This window comes from Loxodonta africana, chromosome 21 (assembly GCF_030014295.1).
Source record: "Loxodonta africana isolate mLoxAfr1 chromosome 21, mLoxAfr1.hap2, whole genome shotgun sequence".
Classification (NCBI taxonomy): domain Eukaryota; kingdom Metazoa; phylum Chordata; class Mammalia; order Proboscidea; family Elephantidae; genus Loxodonta; species Loxodonta africana.
In genome coordinates this window covers 28,827,169-28,840,278 of record NC_087362.1, presented here as the reverse complement: position 1 = coordinate 28,840,278, position 13,110 = coordinate 28,827,169, and the positions used below count along the sequence as shown (strand labels likewise).

At 43.0% G+C, this 13,110-nt stretch overlaps 1 protein-coding gene across 1 annotated transcript; it reads left to right on the top strand.

Moving 5' to 3' along the window:
* The first annotated feature begins 429 nt into the window (after window positions 1–429).
* LOC135228333 (protein FAM90A27P-like) lies at window positions 430–12,539 on the top strand. The gene is made up of 6 exons (XM_064273486.1): window positions 430–644; window positions 8,499–8,661; window positions 9,980–10,054; window positions 10,324–10,523; window positions 10,982–11,090; window positions 11,748–12,539. Exons 1-6 carry the CDS (start codon window positions 430–432, stop codon window positions 12,537–12,539), a joined length of 1,554 nt encoding a protein of 517 aa, XP_064129556.1.
* Window positions 12,540–13,110: the final 571 nt, after the last annotated feature.

Here is a 13,110-nt window from a genome sequence, read left to right as displayed (position 1 = left end):
ATCCGCTAAAAAAAAAATGCAATCAGGTCCCTATCAGAAATGCCTTTGCATTATAATAGCCACCTTGTTCTCTATAGGGATGAAAGCCTTTGATATGGATCACATATGCTTGGCTGTAGCTGGTTCTGTGTTTTTAGTCCAATTAGGGAAGGATTTTTGGTCCCTGGGTTTTTTGTGGTTGCTTCTCTCAGGCCGGAAGAATGGGTTAGGAAAAGACCAAAAAAAAAAAAAAAAAAGGAAAAGAAAAGCCGCGGAGCCAGAGCCGTTCTCCCTCTGGCTCAGGAAATTCCAAAGTTGATGAAGCCTCCTGGGAAGGGGAAGAGAGGGTTCAGAAAAACAGGAGAGAGTAGCACCCCGGAATATAGCCAAAGTTGCTTATCTTGCTTGGGGTGACTATTTCATCTGAGATTCCCGAGGGGCGTGTCGCCTATGTGTGCTGGCTGTGTGGAGATTGCCCCCGAGGGTCTGGCCCGCAGAAGCCGCTGTCACTTCCTCCGCTGCCAGTCCAAAGCCCAGCGTCAAGGTTCCCCTGCTGGGACGCTGCACTCCCGGCTCAAAAATCAGACGCTGCCTCCCGGGGACTTCTCGTCCCACCGGCGGCTTTGCCGCGCCGCTCCCGCGGACCGGCTGGGCCCCCTCCCGGGGTTAGTTCAGGGGAGTAGGACTGCGCCCCTTGCTTGCGCCGGGAGGGTGCTCAGTCAAAAGCCCGGTGCCAAGGTTCTCTGGCTGGGACGCTGCACTCCCAGCTCCAAAACCAGTCACTGACTCCCGGGGACGTCTCCCACCAGTCGCGTAGCCACGCCCCCCACGCGGACGGGCTGGGCCCCCTCTCGGGGTCAATTCAGGGGGGTAGGGCTGTGCCCCTTGTTTGCGCCGTCAGAAGATTTTGTGTTAAGCTCCCCTGGGCCCAGACCTAAGCCCGGCGCCAAGGTTACCTGACTGGGACGCTGGCTCCAGGCTCCGAAAATAGTCGCTGCCTCCCCGTATTTGTTCATTCTCCGTCTCTAAATCTGTGTTTGTTGTTCAGGGTTCGTAGATTGTTATGTATGTGATCAATTCACTTGTTTTTCCGAGTCTTTGTTGCAAGAGGGATCCGAGGTAGCGTCTACCTAGTCCGCCATCTTGGCCCCGCCTCTGAATCTTTTTTTTTTTAGAGGAATCTCCACTTACCCACCAGCTCTCTCACCTGATCTCCACCTCTGACTCAGGTCTCCATCTCTCATCTCTTCAGCCAAACTGCACTCTCACATTCCACCCATACCATCCCTGAGTTTCTTACTAACAAATGGGTTCTGCCCAGCTAACTCAGCCTGAGGCTTGTTCTCCTCCTACTCAACAGGTTTAACTCTTATGGGAGAGAAGCCATATATTTGCAATGAATATTGAAAAGCCTTCATTTTTCATTCATCATTTAGTTGATAAATGGTAATCCATACTGACCAGAAGTAATATGTCATCAATATGGAAAAGTCTTTAGAGAATGCTCTCACATTAGAGAATAGGAAATTACTCACACGGGAATAAAATCATGTAAAAGTGAGCCATGTATAAAAGCTATTAGACAATACTCTGACCTTAGACATCATGAAAGAACTCACACTGGAGAGAAACTCTATGTCAGTAATCACTGTGGAAGATACTTCAGTGACTACACAAACGTCAACAACATAAAAATTTCACAATAGAGAGAAACCATAAATGTCAACCATGTTCCCACGTGGCCTTTATTTAAAGTTCGCATCTTAGACGACATGAAAGAACTCACATAGGAGAGAAACTCTATGTTTGTAATCACTGTGGAAGGGCCTATAGTAACTGTTCAATCCTTCAATAACATGAATTCATTTATACTGGATAGAAACCATACACATATCAGCCATGTGGGAAAGCATTTAATAAAATTGCTAGCCTTCAAGAACATGTGAGAAGTCATGCTGGAAAGGAACCTGTAAATACAATGAATGTGAAGAAGCCTTTAGACAAAGCTCCCAAGTTTATATACACAGAGAACTCACACAGGCGAGATACACTATATCTGTCATCGTCTCTCACCTTTATACACACCAGAGAACTCATACGTTGTAGATATCATGTTTTTCTAATACATGAGGTTGAGCCTTTACCAGAAAGTTTCCATTTTAACCTCCCAGAGAATTCACATGGAGATAAACCCTACTTCTGTAATAACTGTGGAAGAATCTTCATCTGGAGTTCCAGCAATGGAATACACCAGAAACTCAGTGTAGGAATAAACCTTGAAAAGGTAAAGAAGGCAGGAAAGGCTTTGCTAGGAGTAGCAAGCTGCTTGGGGAGGACCAGATAATTCAGGCTGCAGAAGAAATTCCATGAAATAAACGTGGTAATCCCATTACTCATGGAGCAACACTTTTGGGACATGAGAGGATTCCCACATGTACAAAACACTCTCAGTGCAATGACTGAATGAAGTCTACAGTGGTCACTCATTCCTAAGTCAGCATTAAAGATGTCACATTGATGAGATACGAATTCTAAAGTCCAAGTGGAAAAGCCTTCATCTGGAGTTCACCTTAGAAAACTTTTACTGGAAGAAGGTTTCAGTTTTTATGCATATCTAAACATAATGACAAAGATTGTGGTCAATCAGAAAATAACTCTAGATGTTAGGTGAAATACTTAGAACACAAAGTGACACATGTCCTCTATTTTACTAGTTTTAAATGTGCACATTCATGGAAAAGGTGAATGGAAACATGGAAAAATAAATGTTCGTGGCTGAATACTCATGTTGCATTTATTTCTTATGCTTAAAATATCATCTGATATTGCTCTTGTAGCTTAAAAGGGAATGAAAGTTTCATCTTTAAAAGGAAACACATTTGTGAGTCCTGGAGGATTTTGAGCGCCTTGGCGGAAACATCACCAGAATTCAGGGTCAGAAAATGGGTCATTTTCTACATTCAGGTTTGGTTTCCAGGGAATATTTTCCCCCTCAAGAACACAGAGGTATCTGAGAGAATGAATACCTGGCAGATCTTTGCAAAGAGGGAGAGAGTCTCATTTTCTAAAGGCCACAGGACTGCTGGGGGTGAATACACTAACTCACACATATTGAGTCACAAAGCACTGCACCTTTGATATCTATTATGCAAACATTTTCTACAAATTCCCCTTATTTGTTCTTGATAAAATGATCCTGAAAAAGAAAATCTTGAAGAAATAAATATTTGCAAGGGTAGATTCCATTTTCTAAGGTAAACTTTCATGAATTCTGGCCAGGGAGAGCTGCATAATAAGTTCTAGCCCCTCTCAGAATAATTCCTTTTTCTTTCTTGTCTATAGTATGTATAATAACCTTGAGAGCTATTAAAGAATAAGGTGGTTGAGGTATGATTTTCCAGGGACCATAAAGCACTTCAAGTAGCTTGCAACATATACGATGTGTGTATGTCTATAAGATCATCTGATCCTAAAGGGGATTGTGCCTCAGAAATGTTTAGGCATCTTTGGGATAAATGGTTCATGTAGGAGAAGCATCAGGTATCTAGTGTAGGTTGGAAGACAGGTGCTTCAGCCAGTGTCACAGATGCTGCTGTCAAGCAAGGTGTGAAAAATTCCCCACAATCTTGTGCCGTGAGTGGATACCACAAATTTTATTTGGTGGTTTATTTTTATATTGTATTTCATCTAACGTATGTTATTAACTTCCTCATCAAGTGTTCAATTAGTTAACAGATATTTGGTGAGGGTCTCTGATGTTTCAGACCATGACTTTTTTCTGGTGCTTAAGTAGAAATGACACAATGTCTCTATCTTCAGATAATTTACATTCTAGTGTAGGCAATAAAAACAAATTGCAGAATACCATGTCTGATAATGAAAGACTAAAGTGGATAAATTCTTACAGATGGTTTGCATGGCATAAGTAATAATCCAGCTGTTGTAATCGTGAATGCAGGAGAGATCTGTAAAAATGATAAACACAGGTTTTATCTAATGGAAGGCATTTCTTCATGCAGAGATGTGTGTGACTGAGCTCTTTCCAAGAGGAGGAAAATGCATTCTGAGCAGAAGTTGATTTTGTTCTCAAGTCTTCAAACGAGAATGAATTTATATCCTAGGAAGTGTCTGTGGGCAGAATCGAGTGACAATGGTGAATAGAGAGGACGGCTGATGATGCTTCTGAAGGAGTCAAGGTGAAGATTAAGGGTCCCGTGGAGATGGGAAAAGTGGGCAGGTTTGTGATGTACTTTGGAGCCTGAGCTGACAAGGAATGCTGGTGCATTGCTGGTGAAAATGGGGCACTGTGTCATAGCATCTTGTTGCCTCCAAGTGTGAGTGCAAGGTCAGTATCCCACTGGGTTCCCCTGACCCCAGGGAGTGGTGAAGTAGAAGGCTGAGTCACACTGCATCTTTGTTGCAGGGTGGGCTGGTGCTTCAATCTCACTGTGCCACCCTGATACCAAGGGAGGGGAAGGAAGACAAAATCATCTTTCCTGCTTCCATTGTGCTCCACTTTGTTGATGCTAAGTGGGGGTGGATGCTGAGATGCCCAGCAACCACCCGTGACACATAGAAGAAATGAGATTGTGGACATGAATTCCTATTACACCTGTTTTGCACTGCCATGTTGAAATTCACTGCTGCTGGATGGGTGTGGAGCTTCAGCTTCATGGCGTTCCTCAGCGACAACAGGGAGGGTGATACCTGGTGCTTTTATTAGCCCTGACTTATTCCATCCTGTTCTGTATTGCTATAAGAAGGGGATAAAATTTCAGCTCCCCATCCATTCACCCTGACCTTATGTTACCACAAAAAAAAAAAAAAAAAAAAAAAAAAACTTCTACCTGTATCCGGTGGAAAAACACAGAATATTAGCTGCCTGCTAAGTGATTTAGACTACGTGAGTCAGGAGAATTCTATAGCAGTCCTGCTTTCCATCTTGCCGATCTTGGATTTGCGAGCTCCTGCGGTTGTGTGAGTCAGGAGAAATCTCTTTCCTGCCTCATGGACTTGGGACTTTACAACCTCTAAAAACCACCTGAGCTATTTCCTTGTTATAAATCCCTCTCTCTCTCTCTCTGTGTATTTATACACTTTACTGGTTCTGCTTCTCTAGAGAATCAGCCTAAAAGAATGCATCTATGCAAAGAAAAAAAGTCTCACAACTGGACCATTAAGCAACATCAAGATAAACAGAGAAAATATTGAAGCTGTTAATCATTTCATTTAACTTGGATTCAGGATCAACGCCCATGGAAACAGCAGTCAAGAAATCAAACGACACAGTACATAGGACATATCTGCTGCAAATGACCTCTTGAAGTGTTAAAAAGCAAAGATATCACTTTGAGGACTAAAGTGCACTTGACCCAAGCCATGGTGCTTCAGTCACCTCACATGCATGGGAAAGCTGCACAATGAATAGCGAAGACTGAAAGAGAATTGATGCCTTTGAATTATGGTGTTGAATGTGTCAAATATATACCACGAAGAGACAGAATTTTGAACAATTTTTTCTTGGAAGAAGTACAGCCAGGAGCAAGAATTGCGAGACTTTGTCTCCCATAGTTTGGACATATTATCAGGAGGGGCCAGTCCCTGGAGAAGGACGTCATGCTTGGTAATGTGGAAGGTCAGGGAAAAAGACATTCAAGGACATGGATTGACACAGTGGTTGCCATAATGGGCTCAAGCATGCAACAATTGTGAGCATGGTGCAGGATAGGGCACGTTTCCATTCTGTTGTATGTAGGGTGGCTATGAGTTGGAACTAACTTGATAGCGCCTAATGACAATGGCAACGTGTATTTGGTTATTTCACATAGGTGAGATCATATAGTATTTTTCCATTTGAAAACCAGAGACTAATGGTTAGAGTATTTTGCCCCTAAACAGACCTTCATGTGTAATAAATTCTGAAATATCAGAGTTGGTTTTGCACATGAGTAAGGAAATAATTACTCCCTAATGTTGGAAAGGAAATTCTGGTGGTGTAGTGGTTAAGTGCTATGGCTGCTACCCTAAAGATCAGCAGCTCCAACCCGCCAGACAATCCTTGGAAACTCTATGGGGGTGTTCTACTGTGTCCTACAGGGTGGCTATAATTCAGAATCAACTTGACGGTAACAGGGTTTGGTTAAGTTTTGGTAACGTTGGAAAAGTGGAAGACCCTCAACGAGGTGGATTGACACAGTGGCTGCAACAATGAGCTCAAGCTTAACAACGATTGCAAGGATGGCTCAGGACTGGGCAGTGTTTTGTTCTGTTGTGCATAGGGTCGCTATGAGTCGGAACCGACTCGATGGCACCTAACAACAACAACAATGTTGGATGGGACCTCTGGTGGTGCAGTTGTTAAGAGCTCGGATGCTGTCCAAATGCCAGCAGTTGAAATCCACCAGCTACTCATTGCAAACTCTCTAGGGCAGTTCTGTTCTGTCCTATAGGGCCGCTATGAGTCGGAAAGGACTGGACGGCAACAGATTTGGTTTTTTTGGTTGGTAATCTTGGATGAAAATAAATGTAATCGTATGCCCATCTCCCAAAATTTTTAAATATATATGTGAAATGTATCAAGGGCTTAGTATATATAGAATTGGAAAAATATAGAGATACATTAGAAAATGTAGGTTAAAATTTCATGATTTCAGGGCTTGGAAGATTTTTAAAAACAATTTTTATTGTGCTTTAAGTGAAAGTTTACAAATCAAGTCAGTCTCTCATACAAAACATTTATATACAGCTTGTTATAAAGTTCTAGTTCCTCTCCCCCTTAGGAGACAGCACACTCCTTCCCTCCACTCTCTATTTTCGTGTCCATTCGGCCAGCTCCTGACACTCTCTGCCCTCTCATCTCCCCTCCAGACAGGAGCTGCCCACATAGTCTCATGTGTCTACTTGATCTAAGAAGCTGACTCTTCACCTGTATGATTTTCTGTCCCATAGTCCAGTGCAATCCCTGTCTGAAGAGTTGGCTTTGGGAATGGTTCCTGTCTTGGGCTACCAGAAGGTCTGGGGACCATGACTTCTGGGGTCCTTCTAGTCTCAGTCAGACCACTAAGTCTGGTGTTTTTATGAGATTTTGAGGTCTGCATCCCACTGGCATCCTCCTCCATCAGGCCTTCTCTGTTGTGTTCCCTGTCAGGGCAGTCATTGTTTGTAGCCGGGCACCATGTGGTTCTTCTGGTCTCAGGCTGATGTAGTCTCTTGTTTATGCAGCCCTTTCTGTGTCTTGGGCTCAGAGTTACCTTGTGTTTTTGGTGTTCTTCATTCTCCTTTGTTCTAGGTTGGTCAAGACCCATTGATGTATCTTAGATGGCTGTTTGCTAGCATTTAAAGACTTGGAAGATGTTTTTTAAATTATGAAAACTACAACTGCAAATATTAAACTGGAAATCTTAAAAAAAATTGACAAATTAGATGATGAGATCATTGTAATTATATTAGAATAACTAGATTAGGTAAATGTGATTGGATTAACTCAAATTGAATTTGATTGGGTTGATTGCCTTAGAGTGAATGGTTTACATTACTTTGGGAGTGGATCTAAAGATTTGATTAGATCATCTGAGACTGGAACTCAGGAATTACCTCTGGATTAAAAAAAGAAGACTAAAGAAAACAATCAAAGCCCTTGGGGTGGAGTCGATTCCAACTCATGGTGACCCTATGGAACTTAGGATAACGGCCTCATAGGGTTTCCAAAGAGCAGCTGGTGGATTCAAATTTTCTTGAACTCAGACTCCATCTTCTTAGCTCTTTAGCCAGGCAAAGCACAAGCATCTGCAACCCTACCCCACTGGCCCCTCTCAAGGGATTCTGCCCTTCCAATTCAGCCTGAATTCATTTCCTCTTTGACTCCTTATCGTGCACCCAACTCATGTCCATATCCCGCTTTAACCCAGTGTCTATCTGTGAGATCCGAATAGACTGTGTAGGGCCAAGTGCCTTGAGAACTTGTGTCGTCGAAGGTCTGAGGAAGCAGATTGTCAGTACTCTTGTGCGCAGTGTTATCTGTCTGGGAAGAAGCCTGGACCCTATGACCTTGGTGGCCACGACCAGGGACTGTCCCCACCGACATTCAGCTCTACCTACTTGGTCCTACATGGAAGTCTGGGCCCTTCTTTTCACATTTTCCCCCCGTCTTCCATTGGACTCTTTCTTCAGCTAGTACTGCTTCAGGTTCCAGATTTATTTTTTTTTTAAACTGGAAATATTAAGCAACAAATTAACAAATTACCAAATTAGATAACTGTGGTGGTATTAGATTAACTAGAATAGGTAAATGTGATTGGATTAAGCAAATCAAATTATTGATTGATTGCATTAGAGTGAATGAATTACATTACAAAGGAGCCAATCTAAAGATTCAATTAGATCAACTGTGATTAGGTTCTGTTGGATTAATTGAATGTGATGGATTGATTGGATTAAAGAGCACATAAATCAGGTGACTTTGAGACAACATAAAAGTTTATGAGTCCATTGTTCTTAGTCCAGTCCGGTCTTCTCTTCAGGTTTGTGAGCTCCTCTCCCGGCTGTTTAGCCTATTCAGGGGCTTTGAGAAGGAATCCTACTGCTTATTTTGGAATCTCACGCCCTGGAACCTGTACCACGGAGCCATCCCAGTATCCATCCATGGAGGATGTGTTGACACAGCCACAGACAGCTGGGCTTCAGGTTAGTCTTTTTTTTTTTTTTAATTTTAACTTCTTTTAAATGCTCAGAGATATAGTACTTTTGAAAATCTACAGTGTTTTGGCACTTGGTATGGATTTAAGCATTGTTTAGCATTTTAAAGGCTGATAAAATGTATCATTCTGAATTCAATTATTGCATTAAGATTTGAGTTTCAAAGTAAATATAGCCCAGTATCCTGCCTTGTGTGGGATAGTGCATGAGTAGTTGTAGAGGCCTGGTGGTTTTGCCAAAGTAACTGAAAGACTAAAGAATTAAGTTGTGCATTCTTAGTTCATGTAGATTCATTGTGCATTTATCAGAAATGAGTTATAACGTGAGATGGTGAAGGTAAACCACTAAATAAAACAGTCCAGGTCATCAACTGTGAAGGTCCCAATCTACTAAGGGAGACAATGATTTTCTGTGTTCATTCGTCATTGGAAAATGCCTCCTCTCATGTAAAAGGTGAAGCCCTGGTGTTGCAGTGGTTAAGCACTGGGCTGCTAACCACAAGGGTGGCAGTTTGAGTGTACCAGCCACTCCTCGGAAGCCCTACAGGGTAGTTTTACTCTGTCATATAGGGTTGCTATCAGTCGGAATCGACTTGACTGGAACATGTAAAAGGTGGAAGTTTTAGCTTTTAAGAAGAAAATATTTTTTTCCCCAGACTTTATATAAATTTAACAAAGAATAGACATACCATTTCCTTAGCCTTTTATTTTTTTGTAAGTCTGGGGAAACTTAGGCTTTTTTTTCCTTGTACAGTCGATTATGCTAAAGTAAAAAAATCAGAACCAGGCATTCAACGGTACAAATTCTAATTCACCAACTATGTGACAAGAGTTTGATCTGAGGGCAGCTCACTTTGTGGGAGGAGGTCATCGTGGTAGAGAATGAGATGAATTTGCGAGCAGAGGAAAATGATCTAGATTTGACTTAGTGGGCACCTTCGTATCGATTGGGAGATGAAGGCGTATGAGAAATTTTGTCTCCGTCTATATACAATGTTTTCCTTATCTCGTGATTCAGGAAACCAAGTCAATTTCTGAGGAAGACTAGCCTGAAGCTTGAAGGAGCTGAGGCAGATGGCAGTTGATTACACATAGGGTCAGCCTGACTGACCCCATAAAGTCCAGACCATGAGGAGGCAATGGAGAGGACCAGTGGCACAAAATGTTCCCCAACCAGAGCAGGAAGATCCCAGGGTAAGTGGAGGCTTGGACCTCTCAGGAACCAGAAGGGCTGAATGGATTCCAGAGAGATGGTTTGAAGATGTAAACTTTTGTGTCCTTAACTCAATTGTTCTTTCTCATTTAAGGCTGGTCCTGTTTGCGACCTTCTCACCGGGCTAATTAGCCCATTTATAGTGTTTGAGGAGGAGTCTTACTCCCTAGTTAGTGTCCTTTCCAGCCTAGTGTTTGCCAATTTCTTGAAATCTGGCTCATAATCCTCATCCTTAGACTTCCCAGTTGTTCCTCCCAGTTCCCTGCTCTAACATGGGCAGGGCCATAATCTCCTGAAATTCCTTACACGTATTGGGCCATGTGCAGATGTTCCCTCCTCAAAACAAGACCTAATTATTAAAATCTGATCTTATATGGAGCTTTGAAATCTGCCTGTTATTTTTGCTGAGTCACCAACCAGCCCTTTCTCCACCCACAGAGGAAGTGCAAGAACTGGGGAGCCTTTGGGCACACAGCAAGAAGTAAGAAGTGCCCCATAAAGTGCTGGAGTAGGGTTGTAGTGCCCAAAGCCTTGGGCTCAAAGAAGATGAAGGAGAACATGGAGGCAAAGAAACTCCAGGAGCCTCAGACTCTTTGGCCCTTTAACAACTTGGAAAGAGAGAATGAACAAAGACAAAGGTGAGGAACATGGAAAGTCCTTGTGTATTGAAAGAGATGATGTGTTTTCATCTCTATGTCCTGTGTTCTGCCATGAAGGTAACTGGAGAGAAATAGGACAGGGTAACTGGAGAGAAATGGCCAAGGGCTGAATATGCTCCAGGTTTCCACATTGAGGAGATCATTTTAGTCCCGGATAATCACTAAGGGAAGGGGCCAGGGTAAATCTTGGAGCTTTGAACACGGCAGGGACAATACAACAGATTCTCGCTTAAGGTCGAGAATGAACAAAATCTGGGGGCTCGATGGGTTGTAGGATGAATCTGAGATGAGGGACTGGGCAGCCTTGGAAAAGATCACAGTGATTCAATACCTCCCTCATCCCAAAACAATAGAACTGGGACCCCAGAATTCTTATCTTAGGTTGGGAGAGTAACCTGGGGTGTGTCCTCTTAACACGTTTTTCTTTTTCCCATCAGGCAAGGAGAGTATGACAGAAAAGCTCTACTCCAGAAATTTCCCAAGAGACCCGAAGGGAAGCAGCGGCAAAATTGGAAGGAATCGACAGAATCTTTTGACTACTTAAGGGTGAGTCAACCAGGTTCCCTGATCTATTTCTCTTCCCTGTAAGTGAGTTTTTCTTCAATCCCATGTCCCTTCTGTGGCAAGAGGTTTGAAAATTGTGTTCTGGCCAATAGAATTTCAAATTTTTGCATGCATTTCAGATGTCATTTTCCCTTTGTTTTTGTAGTATTTCTTGTGTGCCTACCAAAAACATGCTAGGGGGAGCATTTCATGCATAGGTATAAGTGATTTAGTCAGATGCCTTCCAAGAGGTAGACGCCTACATGGGAAAATATGCATCTCTTAAGTTGTGTTACATATTTCCAAATATCTCTTGAAAACACATTAGCCATCCATCTGCCTTCAAAAGACCTTTAGCCATGTCCACCCCATAGAAGTCTGTAGGAAAGGGCTTGTTCCACGTCATTAAGCAAGATACGATAGTACAAAAGTTGATAGTTTTCAGTGTGATGGGAATAAGGTATCTAGCTGATATTGCAGCTTATTTTTCCTGAGCCTAACTGAGGTTGGGTAGCTCTTCATATACAAAGAGACTGTCTGTATTTCTTGCACTGTTAGAGAAAATTCGATAACTTCCATGCCTTTATGTTGGTTGATTTTACTTTTCCACTTGACTTGGAGGAAATCCTAATCTCTGTCCTGCGGTGTCTTCTCCCACAGCATCCTTGCAGGCCCATGCCTGTTCACACTACCAAGATGCAATCTGTCCTGGACCCTTCTCTCAGAAACTGGCCACCTGTAAGGAAACCTGACCAGAAATCCATCTTCCCTGAAAGGTTTCCTATCCAAGATCACGATCCAAGCTTCTTCTCATCTCATGGACAAACTAAAGAAGAAGTGGATATCACTGGCTCTTCTCAGCCAGTAACCAAACACTTTGGCCAGGACTCTACCCTCATGGCGAACACAACAGACAACAGATGTGATGCTTGTGCTTATTATGTTTCCCAGCCGGCCTCAAAAACCCTTGCCCTGGGCTATGTCCTCAGACCCAAGGCACAAGCCCAGGGTCCTGATAGGATCTCAAAGTCCAGTCCACAGCCTGCCAGAGGTGGAAGGGGCCAGGACTCTCCACTCAGCATTCAGGCACCAGGAAAAAGATCTGCCCAGACCCCCAAACAGAACTGCTTGAATCCTGCGAAGAAAGCAAAACTCACAACTCTCCAGACTGTGCAACAGAGCAGAAAGAGACCTGATGTGGGAGCTGGCCAGCCTCTCTTCAATTCAACTGAATTTGGACCCAACAGGCCACCCCAAGTCACCAGGATGACTGACCTCCAGCCACCACACAGTAGACCTCAACTGAATACTGTCGAAACCAGCCCTATCCTTCCACCTCCACTTTCTAGCTCTGTTCCAGGACAACCACTCAGAATTGTCTTCACAAGAATGGAAAATGGACAGTGGAGCTCCAGGTTCAGAACATCTCCCACCTCTCTCCCTCCTGAGTAGTCTACACCTCTTGTAGGGAGCCCTTAGGTTCTTGAGAATTGTGAGAGACACAGTTCCCGGATTCTAGTTAGGCTTCTGGCCTCCTTTTAAGGAGAGTGACTGGGAGTGAGACCTCTATGGTAGGGACTCTCAGCCTCAAGCCTCACATCAATAGATTGTGACTAAATGAGCACAGAGGGGAAAGATGCAGGGAACAGGGTGTATTTGTTGAATCACATCCTCAGATGTGGTGGGAGTGCAATGGTGGAATGTCAGGTATTGTGAAAAGACAGACATGCCAAGACTGCCTATTTTAATTTTGCATATTAAGTTGTATATAATATGGACCTTATGCAACAGGCCTATAGTAGTTCTTCTAATTTAGTTATTTGGATAGGAACTAAGTCAACATGGGAGTAAATATTCAAGTATACTGTCACTGGAAGCTATGTAATTAATTGTATTTGGTGTGAAAATGAGTAGGTTTTGGAAAGACTTAAAGAACCCATCAATGGGATCTGTCTGATTTAAGCAGTGCCGTGTACTGAGGCTAAGGTTTTGAGTCTGTGGGAATGTTTAAGTGGAAACCAGC

What these genes read in the sequence shown, in the direction of transcription:
- LOC135228333 (XM_064273486.1), top strand. Translation starts at nt 430, where the DNA reads ATGTGTGCTGGCTGTGTGGAGATTGCCCCCGAGGGTCTGGCCCGCAGA. An exon ending in CGGCTGGGCCCCCTCCCGGG is followed by an intron (nt 645 to 8,498) that starts GTTAGTTCAGGG and finishes TCTTCTCTTCAG; the next exon opens with GTTTGTGAGCTCCTCTCCCG. An exon ending in CACAGACAGCTGGGCTTCAG is followed by an intron (nt 8,662 to 9,979) that starts GTTAGTCTTTTT and finishes TTCTCATTTAAG; the next exon opens with GCTGGTCCTGTTTGCGACCT.